This window comes from Amblyomma americanum, chromosome 8 (assembly GCF_052857255.1).
Source record: "Amblyomma americanum isolate KBUSLIRL-KWMA chromosome 8, ASM5285725v1, whole genome shotgun sequence".
In the NCBI taxonomy this organism is placed as follows: domain Eukaryota; kingdom Metazoa; phylum Arthropoda; class Arachnida; order Ixodida; family Ixodidae; genus Amblyomma; species Amblyomma americanum.
Window position 1 is genome coordinate 6726314 of NC_135504.1, and position 26431 is coordinate 6752744.

The 26431-nt window shown below is 44.2% G+C and overlaps 1 protein-coding gene and 1 long non-coding RNA gene across 3 annotated transcripts; one reads left to right on the forward strand and one right to left on the reverse strand.

The window, feature by feature from the left end:
• Positions 1-3043: 3043 nt before the first annotated feature.
• On the reverse strand, positions 3044-8666 carry LOC144100839 (juvenile hormone acid O-methyltransferase-like). The gene is made up of 3 exons (XM_077633728.1): positions 8071-8666; positions 4451-4616; positions 3044-4217 (listed from the first exon to the last, which is right to left on the reverse strand). The coding sequence occupies exons 1-3, from the start codon at positions 8569-8571 to the stop codon at positions 4051-4053; spliced, it is 834 nt and encodes a 277-aa protein (XP_077489854.1). The 5' UTR covers positions 8572-8666; the 3' UTR covers positions 3044-4050.
• An 820-nt stretch (positions 8667-9486) lies between these two features.
• On the forward strand, positions 9487-16804 carry LOC144100840 (uncharacterized). Of its 2 annotated transcripts, none has more exons than XR_013307860.1 (3): positions 9487-10053; positions 13125-13271; positions 13908-16804. It is a non-coding gene; the product is annotated as an uncharacterized LOC144100840 (long non-coding RNA). The 2 variants fall into 2 exon arrangements; XR_013307861.1 differs by having other exon boundaries at positions 9487-9755.
• Positions 16805-26431: the final 9627 nt, after the last annotated feature.

Sequence of the window (26431 nt, forward strand, 5' to 3'; positions counted from 1 at the left end):
GCATTCACAGCACTTAAGGACATTAAAGGGGCTCGAAAAGGGCCTCGCAATAAAGGTGTAGTATTCCTGGGATTTCAGAGGGTGCCGCTTCACGAATATCTTCCAGCAAGAAATTTTTTATTGCGTTTTGTAGAAGTTTGAGGTACCTGTCGTCAAAATTTAAATTTCGGCGTCTTAGAGCCTTTCCCTCTCCTCTCTTCCCTTTTTGCACGCGATGTTATTTTTACACCGTGTTGCACGCTCAAAGGCCGGCGCTCCTCCGCCGACCCATCCACGACAATTTCATGGGCGGATGGGAGCTTCCTGACCCGCCGAAGCGACGTTGCTGACTGGCCGCGGCCATGGTAGCTGCGTAACGCCTAAAAGAATCTAACCGGCAGCCAGCTCTTAACAGAATTAACCAGCAACGTGCGGCAGAGGTGGGCGCGAGCATAAAAAAGTCGCATGAAAAGACTTGCCAACTTTCGCGGGCTATTGTAAATTTTCTGCTGCATGCAGCAGTTTACTATTTGGCTCAGGTATTCATGACGAGAGAGTCTAGGGATTGAGCCAGTTAATAAATTTATGTACCACCCCCCCCCCCCCTTCAGAACGCGTTTCAGATCCCCTTCAAGGCCCACCGTAACTCTTTTCGTTCATTCTGTGTGCTGCGACTGGTATCCTGCGTGTTGGAGACATAAAGAATGGCGAACACCTGCTGTAGGCGCGGCTGCCGTTCCGGCTACAGAGGAACGCAGGAAAAGATGATATTGCCTATAGCTAGTGAAACCGGACGGCGCGAAAAGTGGAAGCGCGTATTACAGCGTCAAAAAATTGGAGGTCTTAATTTCGACTGCACTCATGAGGATGTCTACGAAGAACGCTTCGATGTGAATGAAATCGTTCGTGTCGATGATTGGCTCGTCCGAAGTGCCTCTGATGCGTCACGGAGCGAGATACCGAACCTGAAGCCGGAAGCAGCACCGAGGTTATTCGATGGGTTCCCAGCGTTCATTTTTTTTTTCGAACCTGAAATCTACATTTCGAGATTTTTGTTTTATTGTCTCAGATTAGTATGTTCGTATACGCTGAAAATAAGTCCGCGATATCGGAATTCGAAAGCATGCGGCTTCGACTTGTAAGTTGCATGCATGTTGGACAGCCGTACGGGGCTAAAGAACAAATTGCTTGGGCAACAAGTTAACTACAGTGACATTAGTGAGCACCTACTTATCGAAACTATAGAGTCCAAGCCTTAGGCAAAATGCTACAACGCTTCAGGTCAGTTGCAAATTTTCATTTTCAAACAACACTGACATGCCACGCGTAACCATTGCCCGCGTGATGGACAGGACGTAAGCTGCGGTCGCAAAGTGTTTAGGAACTTGAGACGGGTCGTGCACTGCTGTCTTCTTCTCCGCAGCCTCAAGCAGCGATTCTCATGGGCTTCGTACGTGCAGAAATGCATCATGCGCTTTGCTCCTCGTGAGCGACGACTGCAACGTTAGCTCAAGCCATGACTTAAGTCACGCAGCTGCAGTACGCATTCTCGTGGTCCGGATCTACGGTCACTACACGCCCTAAGGATATGCATTCCTTTACTACTTCCAGCGCCTCGTTACATATATCATAAACTGCTGTTCCCTTCCACGACTGTCGAACACTAGTTTTTTTTAAGCGAAATTTATTTATTGCCCAAGGGCATCAATGATGGGTGAAGGTGTGATGGAAGATGTAGTAGTGATTAAATTAATGGAAAAAGGCTAGCTGATTTGATGAAGTCAAGCAGAGAACGATGGTACGGTCCCTGCGTCCAGGCAATGTATGAAACAGGGTTACTTGGTGAAAGACCTGCTCACATCAGGTGCCGGATCCTTGTAGGCATGAGAGCTGGGCAGTGCCACAGTAAGTGATGAATATCGGCTTCAATGTCCTCGTGTTCACATATCGGACACCCTGGCCGAGGAAACAAATCTCGGTACTGAGGCCACTTCCGAGTGACGGCCGGTGTGAGGGCAACCCCGACCCGGATCCTCCTAAGCGCAACCTCCTCTGCACGGGTAAGACCGCGGGGGAGGGTTACCGCACACGGAGGAATGAGAGCACGTGTGCGGCGCCCGAGGAGTTCCTTTCTTGATGAAAGGAGGGTAAAGTTGTCCAAATGAAGAAGCCGAGGCAATGATGAGTCTGGATTCGCAAGGCGGCTCGCTAAATCTGCCTGGCTTTGAGAGGTCAGCAGATCCCGTGGGACCCACTCAATACGTACTGGCTGCGGGATGCGTGCCGCGAGCCGGGGGATGTCCTGGCATATCGTTGGACAGCGGCTAACGCGTCGTAGCAACTGGACAACTTGAAGGGCATCAGTGAGGATGACAACGCGGGCCGCAATGAGCATAGTTATGGCGTTCTCCTTTGCCTAAGTGATTGACCATGTTTTGCAATTAATTCGCTGAATGACTTAGGATGGCAATGTTGCCAGCGAATCTGAGATTACTGAGGTATCCTCCATTGATTAGCTCTTATCCGCAGTGCTACAATAAATGACCGTCAAAAGGATCCAACCGTTCTCATGGCTCGATATGAATGTCATGGAAAACTTCCTTTAACCGCAGGCATTGCACTGCGACTCAACGTTCTACCGTCACTCATCAAAAGCTAATTAATTCCTGCTGAGTAAAACCTCATCACTTCACGAAGAGTGCTTTGTAAACTCAATGAGTAATCGTTTATCGTAACGGCTAACTGGTAATCATAATAAGGCGATAGTTTGGGAACCGTGATAATTCTTCAGAAGGTATTTGAGTTACAGAAATGTTGACTATTAGAATGGCGACAAAAAATGAGAGGTACCACTAATTCCCTTTATGGATACCGTATTAAAGAAATTCGGGTACCTTGAACCATAAAATTGTCAGTCATATATTTAACCCTGTCTCGTCGTCTAAGACTATTGACCAATTAAAGGCAGTGCGTATTTGGAAATGGACCAGTATGTTTGCCTCATAGGGGCTCCAGTTCGGGGAATAAGTATTGTGGCCAAAGCCAAGTAAACAACAAACAGTTTTAAATGAAATTTATTGAACAATATACAGGTGGTTTTATTGAACGTTGTGTAAAAAAAATGGTAAAAATTAAGAAAATTAGAAAAAGGGCGCTGGCCTGCAGCATGATTCCAAGTCAGCTCCCTGCCTTTGCTTTTTACTCGTTGTCGTCTCCCAGCTGTTCTTGTGGTCTGAAGTAGAATCACTGGAAAATGTTGCTCAGTACCGCGATCCTCCCCTCCCCGCCACCAGATTTGGAAGCTTTATGGCTGCCCCTGGCTGACGTTCTCAGCTCTGCAGTCGCATCCGTGATTCCCCGTCGCGATGTCGTTATTGTCAGGGATAAAACTTCTGCGTGCTTTGCTCAGCTTGCTTCGGAAATAAGGTGAACAATCACTCAGAATAAACGGGAAACAAAACTGGACATGACACTTAAGCTCCGTCTGAAGGGTATGACGCGACAGGGTAGTGGGTTAGGCGTTTAGTTCTGAGCAGTTTGACACCTTATAACACATTATTCATTTTTCAATTGTTTCAAATAATTGAATTACATGCTAACCTTTCTTAATTAGCATCATTAAGCATTGGCTTTCCATTTTGAGCATTTTGAAACCTTTGAACTCGCTTTTTTCCAATTTTTTTCATTTATTTCATTTATTACAATGATTTCATTCACTCGTCATCGCCTATCCCACACCAATAAATCATCAACCACTAGAACCACAAATTACTATACGATTTTTTTACGCAGGCCCCGATTATTTCCGACACGCGGTGCAGACTACTGCTACGCCGACGACTTTTCGATCGAAACGAGCTGTATACGCTATCGTGTAATAACTCTTTCGGGACTCGTAGAAGCAACACTTTGCGCATGTATGCGGGTCCTAGAGCAAATCCCAGATGCCTTGGAGGCCCACCGCTCTATGGAAACTCCTACAAATGGTACTGTTCGCTGGTTTGGCAACATGGGCCACGGCAGCCATATTCCTTCCAAGCCCGGTGGCGTGGGAAAGACGTCCGTTCATCCCTAGGCATGACGTGCGTGAACGGCGTAGAGCGAGAACTTCACTTCCAAAGGTTTTCCCGGAGAAGGGGACAACTTCCGGAACATCATTTCCGCCCACACGGTGCGGAAGTCCTCCCAATCTTCGTCAGGTACGGTACTCCTGAATGGAAGCGTCGTCAGAAACATGTCTGGAAAATAAAGAGAAAGGAAACGATGTGTCTGCGCAGCGTCAACATCATTGCGCGCGCTATTTTCACCAACACCGTATAAACGTCGAGTCAAACTCTGCCGAGCGTGCGCGTGCGTGTGCACGTGTGTGTGTGTGTGCGCGTGTGTGTGTGTGTGTGTGTGTGTGTGTGCGCGTGCGCGCGCGTGTGTGTGTGTGCGTGCGCGCGTGCGTGCTTTTTGCGTCAGGACGTACCAAGTAGTGAATCCATATCGTCGTACTTCCATCCGCTGTCGTACACGTCGCACGACAAGCATTCCAAGCCTGTTCCTCGCAGCGTGTCTCTGACTTCGGCTTCGACTTGGGACGCAGACTTCACGCGGTTGAAGTTGAAAGTGGGGTGGGCGGCCTTCCGTGGGTCCTGCATCGGAACAAGGTTTGGTTTAGAGGTGGAAATGCAGCGGCCTACCTTTGATAACGCCGAAGCAAAGGGGCCGCTATGAAGCCGTAAACCTTTTATCATAACGAGTGTTTTTAATTGCACTTTTAACGGTGGGCGCAGCTGGAAAAGGACAGTGTTAATTGGACAGACATGGGAGAGGCCTGTACCCTGCAGTGGGCGTAGTAAGGCTGATGATGATGATCAATTTCTCATGTTCACCGCAAGGCGGTGCTGCTTAACCGGAAGCTGTGGCACTGTACAGTTGAGAGAACGGAATCATGCGGCCGGTTTAAGACAGTGACGCTGCTCATGTGAACATGTTCCCAGAAGCCAATTCGATGTCTAGATCAAGATTCAGTGCCTGTTTTTTCCTTTATGTTCTCTCAGCGCACTTAGATTGGACTCGTTTGCTCAAAGATCACTAGCTTGCATAGGAAGGCTCGTTTTGTTGCCTTATGCACTTGTGAGGGTTGAGAAAAACAGGAACAAACTACACGTCAAAGCGCTAAGAGGTGTTCAGTCGTCTAGTGTATAGGCCATAAAGCCGAATACAATGTTATGCAAGGGCCATTTTACAGGTAATATTCAATGACGTCACAGCGGCCGCCATTTTGTTCTCTTTGGAGCACAGAGAAAGGCCGCGGGCGTGTCTAATGAGATTATAGCCCCCTGCTCCAGCCTGCACTGCTGAAGCTAGGCACTGGACAGCAAAATGGCGCACGTGACGCCATGTGATTACCTCTTTAGTGACCCATGCGTGCATGCTCAGCAGGAGAGAGGAAGTATAGATGAGAAAATAAATCTACCATTTCCTTCCCTGGTATGTTTTAGGACTTTTCTCGTATATACAAACATACCCCACACAGAGCCTGAAACCTTGCTTTATTTATTATAATGTGAGGTTCAAGCCTTAGATATAATTAAAGCACGGCTAGCGGCATTTGTGGAGTGAGGCAGGCATAGCGCATGCTTTCTAATCTAATGCCGTACATTTTCGACTGCTCCTGCGCTGCCAAATAAAAAAAAAACGCAATAAATCAGACCTGTAAAGAATGATGGATTCATTCTGTTTACCTACTTACAGTCGCACTGTGATGGTGAGAGATAGAATTGGTTTTGAGGAAAGGAAATGACGCAGTAACTGTCTCACATATCTTGACTGACAGCGCCGTAAGGGAAGGGAGGGAGTGAAAAAATAAAGGAAGAAAGAGGTACTGTAGTGGAGGGCTCCGGAATAATTTCGACCACCTGGGGATCTTTAACGTGCACTGAGTTCGCACAGCACACGGGCGCCTTTTGCGTTTCGCCTCCACCGAAACGGAGCCGCCGCGACATAGTAAAAAAAAAAGATTTTAAATAATTTCTCCGGTAATACTTATACAATTGTTGTGAGAACAAGATTCTTGGTTGGACCCGTGTTAAGTAGTGATTTCACACTAAAACCAGATGCGGGTGGAGATCGAAATAATGCAGCAAGCACACAGTGCTAGCGACCCCGTCGCGAAGGACTCTGCTTGCTTCTGATCACATAACATCAGTCAGGTCTATGCAGGAGAATTGTGTGGACTCTTCGCGCGCTGCTCTCTGCAAGCAGCTCCGATATCAAAGGCAATATATTATCCGCATTCGACCATTCATTACTCCATGAGTATAAGTGTAACACATCTTTTTCTTTGTTATACAATCGAGTCCACTTATGACGGTTACGCGGACAACGTTCGTTGTATCTGAAGTTCGTAGCAAATGGTAGTTCGCAGTAAATCGGAAAATACTAAGTCCGACAATAGCGGCTCATATTTCTTTAAAAAGTGAGTTATATATGCACCTATTCCTTCAAAGCAAACTCTATCGCGAGGCTTTCCAAGCTCTCGAGAGCTATCACGTTCTCGCGCCCAGACTTTTGCTACTAACAATCTGCTTTAGGGGTGCCGACGCGGTATTACGAACCGCCTTGTTAACGGCAGCAGATGGTAGGTAGGCATTCTTAATCAAATTCCTGTGGGTCGTGGAAAGCTGGTATATCCGCGTACACTGGATTCGTTAGAGCAAGTTTCTGCGACATGGACGTCTAAGCCAACGAAGTCATCCCGGGAGACATCGGACAAGCTGTGTATCAACGACGCGTTGCGCCAAATCCACACTCGTCTAATCACGTTGGTGGGGTGTCTCGATGCGCGCGGGCCCACCTCCGCGCCCTACCAACATGGGTTGTCGACAGCGCCGAATCTTCACAGTAGCTTCGGTTTTGACGCCGCCCCTGTCTCAAGCTGCATCGAGGCACCTGTACCTGTATCGCGCACACCGCGCTCCTACTACGTTAGATGCTCTGCGGCTCTGCCCACTCGGCACACATTCACGGAGTGATTGACCTTGTATGCCATCACCGCACTATTGCCCAGCTGTTACCTAGAGCTCCAATGCCACCTTCTTTCTATTTTTTTTTTGCTTCGCCACACTGTTTCCGGGTTGGTGTCAGAAGGACTGTGAGACATTCAGTCTCGGCGTTTGTTGAAAGCTCGAGTTTTTCAGCTGCGGGGAAAGTTTCCAGAGACTCTGCGTTCGCTACAACCGAGGGGTGCGGCCAAACTTGTTCGTTATATCTGAGATGCGTTGCAATTACCCTAATACATATTTTGACTGCAGCACCACCTTCGTTCGTAATAAGCGAGCGTTCGTTATCTCTGCGGCCGTTGTAAGTGGGCTATAGACTGAAAGTGGTTTCACCTTGGATGCATAATGCCCATGAGACATTTTCAACTCCTGTGCAGAGTAACAGCGGATATTCGTGGCTCTTACGCGCAAACTGTTCTCTTGATATTGGATGCTAAATGTACGTCGGGTATGTTTACACTTAAACGGGGTAGTACCGCGCAAGGTTGCGGCCAAGAAAATACAAACAAGGGCTCTGACCATGAATCAAACTACGTCAAAAATCCAGCCCTTCCCGTTGCCAGATAGGAAGGGGAATTAGCGCCCGGGGGTGTCTTGTCGAAGAGCAGAAACAGGCCTCAACGACCCATCACCACCCAGTAACGAGAAACGTCCCAGTGCGGTGCTCCAAGTGCTACACTAGAGGAGTGACGGGGGACTGGGTTCTACATAGCGGTCCTACCAGGACAACTGCCTGTCTCGCGCTTCCAGTAACTCCCAGGCGAAGCACTCCTAGGCTCCGATTCAAAAAGCGCGCGCGCCACCGCAGGCCGCCACTGAGGGCGCGAGGGTGGCGTAGTGCATAGTCACTTTAGTAGTGCGCACACATTTCCGGTTGGACGACAAACCGGAAAGGTGGCCTGCGCGCCCTCATTAACTGCCGCGACCGTGACACCGTGGCCTGCGGCGGCGCTAGGTCTCTCCTCCAGTCAGGCTTGTTGCAAGCAAGCTCCGTTACGTGTGATAGTTGCACAAGCACCTGAGACCCGTCGTATGTACTTACCGGTACACGCCCTTTCCACCTGTCCGTCTGGCACAGCTCCGCGCACACGTCTACGATGTCATGACTAGCAAAGCCAAGTACAAGGCATTCGCCTCCTTCGTTGAGCAACTTCGATACGTTTGCGTAAGCAGTCTTCTGGTCCTGAATCATGTGGAACGTTAAGAACGAAAATACTCGGTCGAACTTGCCGTATTTCTCGAGGAAAGGACTCAAGTTTGGAGTGGCAATATCCAGGACGTCGTACACGATGTCTTCGTGAGGAAAGCGCTCGCGCGCAAAGCGGACCATGTCTGGCTGGAGATCGGTGGCCACTAGTCTTCGACACGGCTGGCAGTGAGGCAGTAGGAATTGCTGGGCGAAGTGCCCGATACCGCACCCTACCTCCAAGACTTGCTGGTCCTTTGTCAAGGGTTTCTGGAAGCATGTTTTCTTCAGAGCTTCTTCATTTAACTGGCTAGGGTAGTGGACGTATTTGACATAGCACTCCGGATGAAACTTCATCGTGGTTTTTCGCGGACACGAGTTGCAAAAAGCCCAGCCGCGCTGTACACGCGAGTCCTGCCTTCTTTTCCTTGTGGCGGCTCCGCTGTACCTAGGCAACGACTTGGTTTCGGTCGAAAACATCCCCAGCCGTACCCACTAAAAACTGATCTAGGTACTTTAGTTCCGACATTTTTGTGTTGTATTTTGCGGTTCAATAAGTATCCAAAAAGATATTTAAGATATTTCATTAAAATCTAGTTATAAATTTAGCTCCATTTTTGTATTTGTAAACATTTTCATTTATTTATGTAGCGAAAGTGTCGCCAGCAGCGCCCTCGGCCCCTCCGCTTCATTTGTTGCGGCCGTTCAAAGGTTCAAATCATTCAGATGTTGGAATGGACCGATTCTCGTGTTTTACTGCTTCTTGCTTACATCGTCGAAGGAAGAACGGAGCAGCGCGGTATGCCGTGCTGCCGCTTTTCCGAGGCGAGATAAGTAACCGTGCCTTGTGTGCAATGCTTAACGGACCTTTTAAGCGCCGCGTTTGCGAAAGCAGTACGCTGCCTTGCCGATTTGTTTGTTCTAAATGACATAACTTTATTTGGGTGTTGCGTCTGTTCAGAGTAAGGTGTGCAGGCTGTACATGTCTTGTTTGTCTTAAAAATAAACTCACCTTATACTGTCTGCTTCAAGGCTGTATTAAATGGAGTTGGCAGCTGCTGTGTGGCACAGAAGTTGAGCTAGCATGTTGCACATTTTATTTCCAAAGCCACATAGAGCCACCGTGCTCTAGTTTACCAACTCTCCCGAACATAAGACTATTTTTATCAGCGGACAGCAGATGCTGTGGTTGCGAGTACTGTTCTCAAATGTGTGAAGTGGAACTGACCGCTGACGACAGCTGTGTAAAATTTTAGACGCCTGCTCAATATACCATTAGAAAAAAAGGTACTTTCAGTATTTAGTTAAATGTGCGACATTTTTTGAGGGGAAAGAAGAAAAAGTTCATTGCAAAAAGAGGAGTGACTGTTTATTTTGCTCTTGTGCTCTATTTGCTATGTGGGTGCTTTTGCACTGAACCTTGAATCACGTCCTCAGGTAGTTCCTACTGTGCTTACAGTACAGCTGAGGGCTCTCTGGTTCCCTCCATGTCAAAATGTGGCAAGATGCCAAGCATTCACGGTGCCCTGGAGACCATCATGGTAGGTCAAGGAGCAGTGCGGTTGAAAAGAGCTGACAGTGAATACCTGCAAAGTGAGGAGACTGCCAAGCTGTTGGCTGTAGCAGGAGAGCTGTGGATGCTTCAGCGATTGTTAACTATGCTGAAAATTTTGTTGTCATGGAACAATAACTTTGAGGGATCACAAAGGCTGGACAGTGAGCATACTAGTACTTGTTGCCGCATGTGGCACCAGAAAAGACCTCAGGCGCATCTTTTCACTTCAGCTCAACCAGGTGGAAGTCATCTCAGTGTAGTGGCAAACTGCATGGATGTCGCAGGTACTTTTTTACAAGCCTTTATAGCTTGTACAGACCTATCTAAAAATTGTAAACATGTTTTCTGGAAATTAAGGGCGTTTATTATTGTTATTGTTATTGTTATTAAGAGAGTGTTCTTTTGGTCACACTCAGTGCCATGCCTATCATTTGGGCTATGAATCACGATGGCAGATTTTTTGTTCACGATCTCTTAAACGTTTTCTGGACTTGTGCCGTATGTTAGAGTTAAAGGTTCCCTGAAAACGGTGTTTGAGGTTCTCTATAAAATTCTCACATTGCATAGACTACAGGCCAACTAGCATCCATGCCGCGTACAAGACCTTAAAAGCGAGCCAATAATTTACCATTTTTAAAACTCCCGCTTCCGTGCCTGGCGGCGACCTGCGGTGCTAGGCTTTCGCCCGAATCCACGCTCGTTATGTCAACATCCGTGCTCGTTACGTCAGCAGCAGACTGCTAGCATTGGTTTGCGCATGTCGGCAGCCGGTGGAGGGGGCGAGTGCGAAGGGCCGCAGAGGAGTGCCGACATTTCAGCATGCAAAAAGTGACGAGAGAAGAGGGAAAGGCGCGAAGCCACGCAGATTCAAATTTTGACTACAGATAACTCAGCTGCCACAAAATGCATCTAAAAAATTCTTGCTGGAGGATATTTGTGAAGCGGCGTCCTTTAGCATCCTACATTGCATCTTTGTTGAGACCCGCTTTCACAGCCCCTTTAATGGCTATGATGCAACAACAGACTATACAAGTTCGCAGATGCTGCATAACCTGCACTGTCAGCATATTAACCATGAAACCAAATCTTTACTTACCACCACTACCAGCATGCCGCTAATATCTGCACCTGTTCCTCTTTCAAAAAATATTTTACCACGAAACACTGCACAATGAATTGCTCGCACCCCCCAAATATATATCCTCATGCCTGGATCACGTGCACAAAGTTGGCCTAATTTTGTGTAATACCAAATAATTTTCTGACTCATTTTTAACTCGAACATCTGTGGACTGGGGCCATCTCCCCTCTCCATTGGCAACAATTGGACAGCTGTCATTCCTTCAATCCTTAGTGTCCAATGTTTTCGCTGACGCGTGTAAGAGTCCTTTACGCTGTATTTTATTGATGTTTTCTCAGCAGATGTCATTAGGACCATGTTTCTCTTTCGTGCTGTTTCCTGTTTCATTGCATGCTGTGTTTTCTTTTCCCTTTTTTATGTTTGAAGTGTTACTGAAGTGACCCCCACTACCCTCTGTAATATTTTACCTTGAGGGTAAGAATAAATAAATGGACAGATTGTTTTTTTAGAAACTGGTACCAATGGTCATTTAGTACCTGTGCTAAACTCTGTTGTTAAACCAGAAAAGTGCTTTGGACCAGTTCTATTAACTTCAAACCAGATGCAGAGTGCCCGAAAGCACACAAGCTCAAGTCGTCAGGAGCCAGAAATTACAATCGGCTTATGACTATCCTGGCTTATCCAAGTCTGCTAAGGAGTTAATTGCACTATCACAGACTAAAGGAAAAAAAGTGTACAAATTTTAAAGCCCTAGCTTCATTCTGGATCAAAATCTAACACTCTGACTGGGTGGGCCTCTTTGACTTAGGGATCCCAGACTGTCAAATCTTAGACCATGGCTTCCACTTTACCAAGAAATAACCAAATGGTCAAGTAGTCTTAAGTGTCAGAAGCTGCTTGCAGATTCACTGCCGAAATCCGGGCTCCCGCATAGTCTCTGCTGTCGTCTGCTCTTTGGTGTGCAATGCATCCTGTTTTCATGCAATAGGGCAAACCGATTCAGCAGGTAACTGAGACGTGCATATAAATCGCGAGTGTAGCATCGACTAATGGGACACATTGACAAGGTGGTGTTATGACATGCATTCTGTGAGTGTGCAGAGGCAAGCGAGCGGTTACAAGACACAGATGCGAAAGCTCAGTTTTTCTGCTTTGACACAGCATGTACGTTTTCTTCTTGACATCACTAGATGTGTTGCTAGTAATCTAGGAAACCACTGAATAAATGGACACTGTATATGCTAGCATGCTATGAAATTCATATTTTGAAATGCTGCGACAGTGCAAAATCACGATGATGTTTACTCGTGACAAGACACCCGCAAAAGTGCAGCAGGATCAGTGTTGCTGCCAAAGTAACTTTGATACGCTGAGCATGCCACATACACAAGCACACGGAAGGCATCGAAAAATGTCTACAGAATATGCTCGCTGCTCCAGCACATTTGCAGCTTGGCTTGTGTTGCACGTGTGGAGACTTTAAGTGCACCAATATAATACATTGCTCAAAGCTGCAAACCGAGGTAACACAATCTTTTCAATAATTTGAACAGACTCCATGCTGGGCTCTGAATGCATCTGTATGTAGTGAATTTCAAGGATGTAAACTGGAGACTCAAGGATATGGAACATGTAAACTTGTGCATATGGCTCAGAGAGCAGCAAGAGAGGTTGTGTGAAGGCCAAACACTCAATATCACCCACCAGGAATGCGGGAAGGCAGAAGCATGTGGAGTCTAAATTCATTATGGCCACTGGCACCATGTCACTTTACCTGGCAGCTGTCATTGGCTTAATGCCCTAGCAGAAGCCTTCCAGCAGCCTCCAGAAGTCTGCGTACCGCTAGAGGCAAAAAAAACGAGCATATTTCCAATGGCTTTCAGGCCAGTGGGCAAAGCTCCCGGGCTGACTTTATACCACACCGCCATTCATCATTAAAAGGGACATGACGTGCTTATCCGACATATTGCCGTTTTACATTCGTGTAGATAATAACCGAGCTTATTATTTTATTCCCGAAGTTTCAGCATCCTGGATGCATTCTAATTGCAAAATAAGTGACTGCAATCGAGGCCACGAAGCTCCTCCCACCAACAGCGACCGCTATGTTGAAATGCTTCTTGTGATGTCATGAACCGATGCCGGCCACCATGTCATCTGCAGTGCTGGCTCTGATAAGCTGCTGATACTCTGTATTAACAGTGCTTGCACTTTCTCACCCATTAATGTGGCCTTGTGTACCTGCGGTCACAACTCCTAATGACTACTCAACAGGTTCGTCAAAAGAGCGCACAGATTATCATGCAGCGAAGTTCAGGTTCTTGCTCCAAATCCACCTTCGATGGAATCTATGACGGTGATGGCAGCAGCAGGAGTGAAACATAAAGAAGACCACATCGACGGCAGCACATTGGAAATATTGTGAGGAACCTTCTCCTGGTTGAGAAGACTGCATGTGATGACCTAATTACTTGTCTGGGAGCTCTTGCACATTTCACGAAGCGCTGCCAACATGTGTAAATATGGCTAGCTTTGAACGCAGTGGGAATGCTGAAAAGCATTCTACTGCTCAGTTTGCTGTAATGTGCAGCGCTGTAGTGCAGTCTGCATTGCATGCGGTTTGTTGAAAGCTTCTGTTTTTGGCAAATTTGCAAACAGTTCTGTGCTTAAGCCTTCTTTTACTGTTTTGATTGATAAGTCACTTATATTGCAGTGGTGATGGTTGTCGTGGTGGTGGTGTAAATGTGCAGGTGAAATTAGCCTTACAGTGGCCTGTCAGCAGTTGCTTTGCCAGAGTTGCCGATTTAAGTGATTGCATCTCTACCATTGTCCCATAAGGCCAGTGTCCTCTAAAAACTTTATGCGTATGCATTAGCTCAGCCTGCAAGATCAACTTCCGGTTCCAAACAGCTGGCAGCACCAGGAGCTTTTTTTCCGATCAGCTTAAAAACATTAGATTACTGAAAACAATCGAAAAATTTCTTACCTGTGCTGACTGCAATATTTTTGAGGGCAAGCAGTGGCTGCTTTTTAATTCATGCATGATAACCTTTTCAGGCTGTTGTGCCTGGACAACCAGCCCGGACTCCACATTTTCAAGATGGACAATTTCTCCTGCGAATGCCCTTGAACAAGCCCTGTGCTGTAAGCTGTGATACTGCGCCGCCAGGCAGCGGCGCGTTATGGAGAAGCATCGGCGAGCGACATGTCCAAACGTGTTGCAACATTGCTAGACAGCCAGGCGCCGGTTCCCCTTTCCTCCTGGGAGTCACCGTGCGCGGCAAACTTGAAGCGGGTGGCCAGCGCGGTTGCTGGTTGGACCTCTCGGATGGCTGTCAAGTGCTGGGTTTTTATTGGTCCGTTTGTGTGACGACCGTTTCTTGTGGCTATATAAGCCCCAACGCTGCCGCCTGGAAAGGACTCCGGCCTCCGTTCTACCGAGCTCGTTGTGAAGAGACCTACCGTGAGCCGTGTGCCGCTCACGAGTGGAGTGTGATGTGTGACGCGTTGGAGCCTCGCCGGACGTCGCCGTGCGAGAACAGTCACGTTCGCTGCTAGCTCTCGGCCCCTGTGCCAATCTCGTCCTGTATAATGCTCTGTACATAATGTATAAAATCCCTTTCGTTGTTCTCACCGACGCCTGACTCGGAGTCTTCGCTACCGACTGAGAGCTGGCGACGCTCCGTCACAAAACGGGTGGCGAGCGTTACAGCACCACCTCAAATTCACAACATTGGTGGCAGCGGTGGGATCCCAAGTCACAACAAGGCCTGCTTGTGCAGACGGACTGTGCTGACCAGCTGTATGTGAGGCAGCTGGTTGCTGGTTTCTTCTTTTCTCGAGATTGTTCCCACCCGATTATTAGGTCATTCGTGTAGATAAGCATCATGACTGCTTCTCAACCTAACTTTTTTTTTTTCAAATTTTACTGACCAACCCACTTTGCTAGGATTTATGCAAGAAGTTTATGCTTTGGTGCATTTTTTTCACAATTTGAGTTTCTAGTGAGTGTTTATATTCTGTTTTGTGTAAGACTGTGTATGGGTGAATTGATATCAATGTGTTTTCCGCCTCCGCTATGTCGTTCTATCTACCTTGGTCTTAAGGGCAATGATGTGTTAATGCGAGTTCGTAAAATTCCAATTTCTCCTTGCATAAAAAAGTTATTCTATAAACTGCAAACAAAAGCTATACCTGTCAAGATATGGCTCTATAGGAAGAAGTACTTTTGTCTCTTTTGTAAACTGTCACCTGTGTGATGTACTGGAAACAGTCGAACACTCCTTCATTAACTGCATAGATGCAATTTTGTTTTGGATGTGCTACAAGGGACACTAGAGAAAGACTTCGTTTTTAATTCCCACAATGTGCAATACTTTGTTGCTACTCTGCATGATTACTAACCCTATGACATGAATTTTTAATTGGACATTAGATTGTACAGAAAATGCACATATCGGACCATAACGCCAAACCTGTTTTTTCCCCCAGAACACATTTTAGTCAACTGGTGTTCCAGGTGAAGGATCGACATTTGTGGGGATAGTGACTTCCCACTGGATTGGTTTTCATTGTTGATGTGTTGTCCTTCCTGGCGGCTGTTGTGTTAGTTTGTTTTCAGTTAGGCTAGTGTAGCACAGCCACTAGCTGATTGCATTTTAAACAAAATTTTTATATGGGCGTTTCCTTGTACATAAATGCATGTAATAAACACCATCTCAGAAAAGAAAAAAATGCTGCTGCTTTCGTGGCCATTCGTGCAAACGTGCTATCATGCGTGCCTACACAGATGTGTAGCTGTTTGACTCTAGGCTAGGGGAGAGGTTTTTTTACCATTTTTTTCTTTCTAAAAGCAGTTCCTAGCAGCTAAGCCCAAGCAATAACTAATGAGGGCATACAAGTTAACCATGCTGTATCCTGTCTTTGCAAAAACTGTAATCGCATTAATTTATTCAATTGCAGGTACTCACTACCCACACACTACCGGCAAGCAGGATTTTCATTTACTTTTTCTATGACTGGACAAAAAAATGTGCTGCCATGACCAATTACAAACAATATTGTGTTAATGCAAAAGAGAACGTTATGTTAGCACGCATCAGTGATTATACTCCCCTTGTATTACAAGTGAAAGCAGGTATACAATTCATTAGCTTCTTTGTTTACTTTTTCTGTTTACAAATAATTTCATTGTATTGCATGCTTGATGTGCAAGTGTACATGAATTTGGTTCGCTCTTTCTTATTTATTGTACTTGTATGCATACAGGGTTACTCGTACATAGCACATTTGCTAACAGATGGATCCACGCCCCAGTCTGCGTCACAAAGGACCTGTATGTGTTTGCTAAATTTTACTGATTTTATGGTAGGAGTGTACCATGCTTTCATTTCAGGACGATGCTAGCCAAAGTGTGCTTACCTTTGTTTTACTGTGTGTGTTTGATGGCTCACAGGAGAAGGGTATCCATAAGTGACGTGGTTGTCTCACTCATTTGTCTACGCTGCCTCTTCCATGCTGTGAGAGTCACTGGAGTCCTTGCTTAATGTAAATTTGGCGTTTAAATCACTGAGTCAATGTTGTAACGACGCTTGTCAGGGGAAAACGCAGCCCTCTGCCATGCTCTTCGTGGCACATGTTTGTGGAGACAAACATGGGATCTACCACATAATGTAGAAGCCTGATAAGATGATGCTTGAAGAGCAATATGTTTCTTATAATGTGCTAGTAATATAAATATCTGATCAGTAATACGATCTATGGCTGGGAGCCTCGAATCCTTGCCCAGCCAAGGATGGCCGCTGAGGTTACCCGACCTTCTTTAAAGCTTTTACCATTAGCCGTTTCAAAAATTTTTGTCATTTGTCTTCACTAGGGGGTATGAAATAACTTTCTGGCTCCTTCCACCACCACTGCAACAAATTTAATACTAGTAATAAATTATTTTCTTTGAATTTTGTAATGCATTGATTACTTTTTTTAAGGTCTAACATTATCTTTAGTGTGATTTTTTTTTTCAGTAATTGATTGCTAGTAATCTGTTGCATTTTTTTTTTAAAACAAGTTGTAACCAGTAATATAACTTCTAGAATGGGAACTCAGTGGCAAACACTTGTGTAAAATAGAATCTCTCTCGCGTTAGAGCGACAGTGATCGAGCTATGGAGAAGCCGTGCTCACGAGGATGTCCGCACATGCAAGGCCGAGCGGCCTGCATTTTACTAGCCTCATGTTCCCGCTTCGCATTTCAATACGACAGCACAACGGATTCTCATGTTTACTCGGCTTGGGCTTTGCTCTTAAGAGTGTGAACAGCAGTGAAGTGTGGCACTTTGTGCAACTTCGAGGTGGTGTGCAAGGTCTTCGTATGTTAAAGCATCGCAGTACCTTCTGGCACATACATCGAGATTCTCTTCAGTGTCACTATTGATGTGTTCACTTAGAAACATGGAAAAATTTCCAAAGAAAACTCGGAAAACAGCTGGAGGTTAAATTATGAATCTATGTCAAAAGTCTGACCTGCCGTCCAAGTTCTGTACTGTGTCGCATTGGTTGTGGGTGACACCTGACGGTGCACACCCAGTGTCAAGACTGGAGCACTGGGTACCACCTGATGATGCACTCCGACACCAGGAGTGCATTGTGAGGTAGCACCCGCGCACAGTGTGGCATGGTTTGAAACTTTGGTTTGAAACAAGAGGAAAGGGGGCAGGCACTTATGACCCTTAAATGCAATGCAATGGGCTACAGATCAAGCAAGCTGCATTATCTCATTTTTTTCTGTGTATACTTTTGCTGTGCTGTTAGAAGATGGATGAAAAATAATCTAATAGTGATCGATTACTTCTCTGTAATTGTTAAGTTACTTTCAAACTGTGATTGGCGACTGAAATTAGTTACATTTAAGGTGAATTGACCGTGATCAGTTCATTTTTTTTTCTGTAAGGAGCACAAGATTGGTGTCAGGGCCTCTTTAATTGAATTTAGGCATTTCTTGAGGGGCCTTGCATATGCATGCATGTGAGGCTTGAAGGAAGAGCCAAAGTGCAGGGTTCCCCAGCACGTTTTAGAGTCGCTCTGGTTCTCTGAGGGTATTGAGAACCGCTGTCCTAGCTGAAATCAAGAATTAGCCATGGGCGTGGCATGTACTACAGAGAAAAGTGAACTGGTGGTACCCTAGGGTAGAAGAATGGATTCCAAAAGTTCTATATAGTGGAGGGGGGCAGAGAGCCAGATAGGCAGATGAGAAATTAGCGGGTATGAAAAAATGCACTTTTGCTAAAAGATGCGCAGAACATAATCATTGACATTTCGGTGCTCTAACGGGTGCCTCGTTCATAATGAAACGATAGGTGTGGGCCAGTGCTTTATGTGCACACATTTCCTAAGGAGTGCAGGTGTACTTCTGGGAGCCTGCCTCGTGTCTTGTTTATTATACGTGGTGTCGATTAAATGGTAGCCACAGCTGGCGAAAAGCGAGTTTTATCATCAGCCTGACTACACCCACTAGGTGGTAGCGATTTCGGAAGTGGCGATTTCCAGTCGGGGTTGTTGGATGTATTTGAAGGAGCTGAAGGTTATTGTTTTTAATTGTAGGGCAGTAAATAATGCAATCATCTATAGAAATTTGTATAGAGCATGTGGTAGTTTGTAGGTCATTTTTGTATTTGTTACTTATTTGCATAAATTTAGGCGCAGCCCCAGGATGGTGCCCTGGGCTACCAGATATTACAGTGGAATGAGAAAATGCGCATTAGCTAGAACAGATTGCTGCCATTTAGTGAGAAAGCTTGTAAATGCAATTGAAGCCGAAGCAATTTAGGTTCATGCATGAAAGTTTTAGAAAAACCATTTGTGAAAAACTTGATCAAAGGCCATTTTAAAATCTAGGAAAAAACATCGACTGGAATGTTAACATCAGCAATGTTTGTCAATGGAAGTTAATGAAGAGGGCATTTTGAATGTTGAATGACAACCTTTCTGGAAACCATGGTTAGAGCGAAATAGGCGGCGGATACTTAGTGCCACAACATGGAAGAAGCTTACATGCTCCATTAACTTTGAAGCAATACTAAGGGGGGATATGGGTTGGTAATTATTTCATGAAGATGAAGGTCCTCCTTTTCAAACTAATGACTTCCCACATACCAGTCATGCAATACAACAACTGGTCATAGTGAATTGAGAAAAATACGAGACAATGCAACGCTACTAGTATGCTTTGTGTTTCTTAGCACTTTTGTATCAGTGCCGTCAATATCCGATAATGTCGTTAGTTTCGAAGAGTCCATTAAAAATGACGTCAGGCATAGCCAGGAAGTTAAACGAATGGAAATTAGAAAGTCTACCATTCTGTTTGCTAGTGAAAACTGCTGAAGGCTAAATTCAAAATTTTTGGATCGTCATGCTCCACGATTGGATTCAATTGTTATAGTCATCAGAAAGTGTTAGTATTCTGTTCAGGTTATAACTGATGCATTTTCAAAGTTGATGGGAGGTTTGTACGTAGCTTATCAGGTAGCAAAGATGAGAAAAATGAATGCTCCATTTTGGAAGCTTGGGTCTTAGGAGGTTTTTCAGCTTCATAGTATTTCTGACACATGCTAGGGGGTTCGATCATGTGGCAGATTGGAAAAGCCTTTTCTTTTTGGTAAGGTGCTTTAATGTGTTATTGAACTATACTGATGCAATGTCGTCTGTTACATTGATCGTGATAAATCTAAAAAATCTGGCGCAAAGAGCTCAGAACTCTCTCTTATTGAAATGGCATTTTGTCATGTGCAAACACTGGCAGCTCGTTGGCTCAGTACGTGTCTGACCTATTTTATGTCTTCCTACAAATCAACTGGCATGAATGGAAAATGGCACTTGAGATCACAGCACACTCATGCCGCATTAATTGTTAAGCAGCATCTAGCTACAAAGAGTGTAAGCGCTAGTGAGCACTGTGTCCCTTTGTCTGCTAAGGAGCACCTTCACTTGCTACTTCAACTTTCAAAACACTAAATAAATGGGGAATTGGCTTGTCAATGTCACCTGTTCAGCATGACTGTTAGTTGGAGTGTTGTCAGAGAGAAAAATCACTTCTGCACCTTGTTCTCCACTTTCAGTTTTTGGCTGGTGTGCTGCTCAAAAGGTAATTGAACAGGGATGTTTGCATCTTGGTAACCTTTGTGGATGGGGCCAATTCACACAGTAAGGTTCAAAGATAGGAGCACTGAATTTCTGGTTCCAGGCTTTTCTTTGAAATGGTACATGACAAATTGGTATGCATAGGTCGGAAATTGCTGATATCTTCAAAGTAGTTTATAGCCCGGTTTTAGTGTGCAGAAGCACTATTGCGATGGGTCAACCCTGAGCAAGATCTTGGGATGTTTGTATGCTTGCAGTGTTTGTGGGTTTGTGCCAAGTGAAAGAAGCAAACAAAAATCAATAAATACCCGTGACTGGGATTCGAACCCGTGGGCGTAAACAGCTTCACCGGCCACTACGCGAGAACACTAGGCTATCGCCGCAGCCGAACTTGCCTCGTGTTAAACTGCAACACATTCTCACTCTGTGCATTGCACATCATCTCCTTCAACCACTAGTACTGCTATTTGCACTTTTTTTTTCATTTATTTAACCTAAGGGCCCATGTGGGCATCACATAAGGAGGGGAACATCATGCAAGAAATACAATGAACAAAATACAATTGTAATATAATAACACTTAAGGAGCATGCAGGAACACATCATAGCAAAGGTTTAAGCAGTCAACAAAAAGAAAAACAATATGCCTGAATTAGAACATGTAAGCATGGAATACAACATACTCAAACACTTTTGAAGAAAAAAGACATAAAAGTCCCTAGAATGCCAAACTAAAGGGTCAAAATATCTCTTGCACACCTACTCTGTCAGATTATCTTTTAGTACTGAAAGAAATTTATTGCAGTTGGTAGTGTTAATTACAGAATAGGGGAGGGCATTCCATTCTTTTATTGCCAGGTTAAAAAACGAAAGTCTGTGTTTGTGCAAATGAAGGTTTGATTTTTTTATTGTGGTCAAGTCGAAATGTGTGCATGGCCGGCCTAGTTAGGGGTGCAGAGTAGGGTATGGGGTTAAAATGTAATTTATGAAAAAAGGCAAGACGTGATATCTTATGTCTGCTTTCCATTATAGGGAGGTTAAGGTTTTCTTTTATTACAGTGATGCTTGAGAAACACGAGTACTGATGTGCGATGAATCGACCTGTTTTGCAGTGTCTCTAATTTGCTAATAAGGTACTGTTGATGAGGACACCAAATGAATGACGCATATTCTAGGTTTGTGGCGGTTGCGGCAGACAGATGTGCACTGCATGTGTTGGTGTGGACACCGTTGTGGCAGAAACGCGGCACTAGAGCAATACGCATTTTGTGTTGACAGCATTGCTGCAGGAACACGGCATTGGAACATAAGCCACCAGCGTGCATTAGATGAATTGGCATTGATGATGAAAAAGTTGAAGACGTGCATAACTGGCTCATTACCATCTTCTTAAATTGAGATGTAAAAGGTATTCCAGTATACTAACATCGCTTCTAAAGAAAGCTAAACGATGTTATTATGAAAACCAGTTATCCAAACTTACTAACAATTCTAAACGAAAATGGCAGCTGCTTGACGAATTTTTGAACATTCATAAGTCACCTAATGTTGTTACATCTATTTTTCATGATGGTGTTATTTTATCTGCTCCCACGGAAATGGAAGATACATTTAGCAACTATTTTTTAATTTATCTAATTATCCTTCCTTTTCATTGTGCACATCTTCTCTTGAGCGCTGCCCTCATTCTTTCTTACCCCCGCGTGTCCAGACGAAGTTCTATCTGTAATTGCTAATTTAAAGACGACCGGCCCCGGTGTTGACAATATCCATGGAAAGCATGTGAAAAGTATCCGATCGTTGCTTGCGTCAGTCCTTAGCCACATCTGCAATCTCGTTTTTAAATGTGGCAGTTATCCCAAGCAGCTCAAGGTAACGAAAATAATAGCTGTGTTCAAAAAAGTTCATCCAGCTCTGCCAAATAATTATCGACCAATTGCAATTCTTCCCTTTTTGGACATTAGAAAAACAAATTGAAATAAGGTTGTCAAGCTATATTGACAGATAATCAACACGGCTTTCGGCACGGACTGTCTACAGATACTAAGATAGAGTCTCTCATAGGTTATGTTAGGCTCGCTCTTGATAAAGGAATGTTCTCAGGAGCAGTATACATAGATTTTAGAAAAGTATTTGATTCCATTGATCACTCCATCTTCTTTCATAAACTAGAATCATACGGTATCACTGGACCTCCCCTAATGCTCTTGAACAGCTTTCGCTGTGACCGAGAGCACATATATAGTCTCTATTAATGACCACGCATCTAGCATAGGGTGTTCCACAAGGCTCTATTCTAGGCCCTGTATTGTTTTTACCCTACGTTAATGATTTACCGTCCTGTTTAAAGCATTGCAATAGTATACTATACGCAGATGACTCTACCATGATATCATCGCACCAGGACATTAATCAGCTCATACATAACCTGCAATATGACCTTAATTCTCTTGAGCGCTGGTGCCACATTAACCGCCTGTCTGTGAACGTCACTAAGAGTTGTGTTTAGATTTTCCTCCCCCTTAGAAGCCATTGCCCATTACACTACTGCTATACCTCAATTCTGTTGCTATCTTGTCGCAAAATCGAGTTTCATTTCTGGGTGTTATCATTGACCCTCACTTAAAATTCCATCATCATGTAGCTGAAACGTGCAAGAAAATTTCATATGGGTTATGCGCATTAATTAAAGCCAGAAGCTATTTCCCAATCCGAACTTCATTATCCATTTACTACGCATTCATCCACAGCCACTTAAACTACGGTATCGTATCTTGGGGTAACGCCTGTCATATTCATCGTTGGCCTTTAATAAAACTGTAAACGCAAGCCATGGACATCATAACCTATACACCTCGAATGTCACCCTCACGCATTTTGTTCATAGATTTAAACGTTCTACCTATCTCGGCCCTTTATTTTTACAACATTGGTATCCTGTTCTTTAAGATTCTTTATCATCAGTTCCCGCTAAGCATATTTTCTCTCGGCACGATCATAAGCAACATCGTCACACGTTTTGCGCTGCGTAATAACTTTTTACTACCTAAGGTCAGAATTAACTACGGGAAACAATGCCTTCATTTTTCACCCGTATCATTTTGGAATTCTTTGAACTTAGACATATCAAACAAACTAATACGCTTTTGTTGTTCAAAGTCAAATTAAAGCTTGTCTTTCTTAATGTGTAATTTTTTTTCTTCTTTTTTGTTATTAATCCTATGTATCGCGGCATCTATCAGTGTTTTATTGTACATTCTCGTGCATTATATTGTTTGTATTTAAATATTTTGGTAGCTCATATTTCACTATGTATTCATTCTCGACGGTATTCCAGTTTCCATAATTAAAAACAACAGTGGCGTCCTAGCTGCCACCTTAGCATCTTTATTTAATAAAGCGTTTCTGTCCGGCATCTATCCTGATATTTTGAAGCTCGCCAAGGTAGTCCCTATCTACAAAAGTAGGAATCCTAATGAACTCGGAAACTATAGGCCGATCTCAATCCTTAGCTGTATCAACACTCTGTTTGAAAAACTATTGGCTAAAAGAATTACGCAATTCCTGACTAAAAATGCAATTCTCTCAACGTCCCAACATGGTTTTCAGAAATTTAGATCGACCACCACGGCTGTGCTTTCTATAACTGACTCAATCAATGAAGCACTCAATAATAACAATATTTCTGTTGGTGTATTCCTGGATATTAAGAAGGCATTCGACACTGTGGCTCTCGATATTTTATGCAAGAAACTAGAACGATATGGGTTCAGAGGTGTATCACTCGATTTCTTTAGAAGCTATTTAACTGGGCGACGGCAATGTGTTATTATTGACGAACACGCGTCAAGTTCGCGTTCTATTTCCGTAGGTATTCCGCAGGGCTCAGTACTGGAGCCTATACTTTTTACACTTTACATAAACAACTTACCCGATTGCCTAATAAATACCCGTGCCATTATGTACGCCGACGACACCTCATTGTTGGTGACCGCTAATTCCGTTGAAACAGCCAAGCATACTTTAAACTCAGAGCTTCAGAGAGTCAATAAATGGTTTTTAACAAATAGACTCACTTTGAACATAGGCAAGACTAAATATATTATATTTGCATCCCCTTATAAAAAAATACCAGAATACGTGCTCCGCAATAACGATAGGAGATAAAGAAATTGAAGAAGTTAAGACTATTCAGTACTTGGGTGTAACCTTAGACACTGCATTAAACTGGAAACCGCATATCGAAAAATTGCGTAGCAAACTATCTTATGCATGTTTCGTTCTGGCCAAAGCTCGGCGACATTTCGAAATACACACACTAAAAACAATATACTTTAGCTTCTTTCAGTCCCAATTAACTTACTGTATAGAATCATGGGGGTTCACTTACATCACTTACATTGAACCTGTTTTACGCCTGCAGAAGCGGGCACTGAGAATAATGACTTGCACCACACCATATACGCCTTCTCGCCCTTTGTTTTTTAGACTCCAAATAATGCCGGCATTGCAGCTTCGAGATTTTCGCGTTGCACTACTCGTACTAAGAGTCCTCTCCGGCACCTCCCCCTTTCCTTTGAACACATTCCATAGAGCCCCAACTAACAGCCGTTCAGCAGCACAGGGAAGATTTCTGGTTCCTACATCTCGCAATGACTATGGCCAGCGCCGCTTCGAGTATCAAGGGGTAAAAACTTGGAATAAAATCCCCTGTGCAGTCTTTGCAACGTCCAATCCTTATATTTCACTAAAGACCTTTTTTCTGTCACAAATAATTACCTGATTTACAATGCAAATCGCTTAGTGATTGTCTCTTATTATTCTCTGTAGTGTCTATGTTGGGTTTGCCATTCATATGTCATTGAATAATCACTTCTAAGGCAACTGCGTTTATTTTGTATAAAAAATGCTGTTCCTGTCTTCATATGTTTTTTTGTCATGAGCCCTCTTGTATTTCTGTAATTTGAACCATCTTGCTTGTACGCTTTGCATTTTTCCACCATTCTTATGTGTATTATTTTGGCATGCAGTAGAAATCACTTGTCCTCACTAATCTCTTTGCTTTTATTGCATGGATCCATAACTAGCCTTTGGCTAAGGATCCAGACAGTGATGTTATGTACTGTACTGAAGAAATGATAATAAAAAGAATTGAACTGAATGTGTTGTGCATTTCCTGTTTTGTTGCTTATTGAAATTTATTGTCATGGGAGGTCCCACCCACGGTCTTGTACCATAGGACCTCTCGCTGTATACACTTGTAACTTTGTTCGGATTCATTAATGAACTTTCAGCTTCAACTGGGGGAAGGAAGATAGATAAAGAGGAGGAGGGAAAGGCAGGGATGTTAACCAACTTCAATTGGGTCAGTAGAAACCTTCCACTGACCCAACTTCAACTGGGTCAGTTGGGCCAGTGGAAACCTCAATTGTGCTTTCAGGTACAGAGTGCTGGACAACAGCAATGCTAAATTACCAGCAATTTTTTTTTCCCTTGTGTTGTTTGGGTTTCAGTTTCAAGCTCTGAACAGCGACTAAAATGTTGCAAATGAATTGAGACATTTCTTACTCCATCCTCTGCAAAACCTAAGATGACAACAAATGAACAAATAGGTTACATTGCAATTCTTGTAAAGCTCAAACTACCTCAGCGTTTCATCATGTTTGTGATGTTGCAGCCACCGTTCAGCAGTTGAAAACAAAGCATGAAAGAAAAAAATTACTGTGCTTGGGCAAATTTTATATGGCGATCCATGTTCACTGATAACTTGTGCCTCATTTCAGAGAAAAGACGAAGCCAAAATTTTGGGTCCCTACTACGTTAATGTTCACTGTCTGGTGCTGGTCAGAATCTGGCACTGTTGGCTTACCTCTTTACGTCCAAAACTTGTTGACCACTACATGTAGTTTACTTGATTGACATCTAACTGGGACATGTGCAGCCTTTAGCACTGCATATGTACTTTCCAGCTGCACTTCATGGCCTGGCATTTGGGGCTGGTTGGCCCCTGTTCACTATATCCATGAAGTAGCTGTGCAAATCCATGTAGCTCTAACATGTTCACTGTGTCGTGGGTCACCGGTGGGCCATGTCATTTATTCATGCTTTGCGGCTACAACTACTGGGTCATGTGATGAAGCCATAGGTCAGACTTTGTGATAAGGTATAAGACAAAGGACCTCAATATAAAATCTTTCCTACTGCATCATGTGATCCAGTATTAGTGGTCACTCAGAACAAATAAATGGCATGTCCAACCAGTGACATATGACGCAGTAAACAAGTTAATAGCCTGCTGGATCTCCATCATGCATGCACGGCTGTCATTGGAGTGCCAACCTTTGACCACGCCTTCACTATACCATTTCCATCTGTAAAACAAACAGCAGTCAAACAGGTTTCAGGTTTATTAAAAGGTGTATAGGTGTAAGGTACATAGAGCTTTCATTG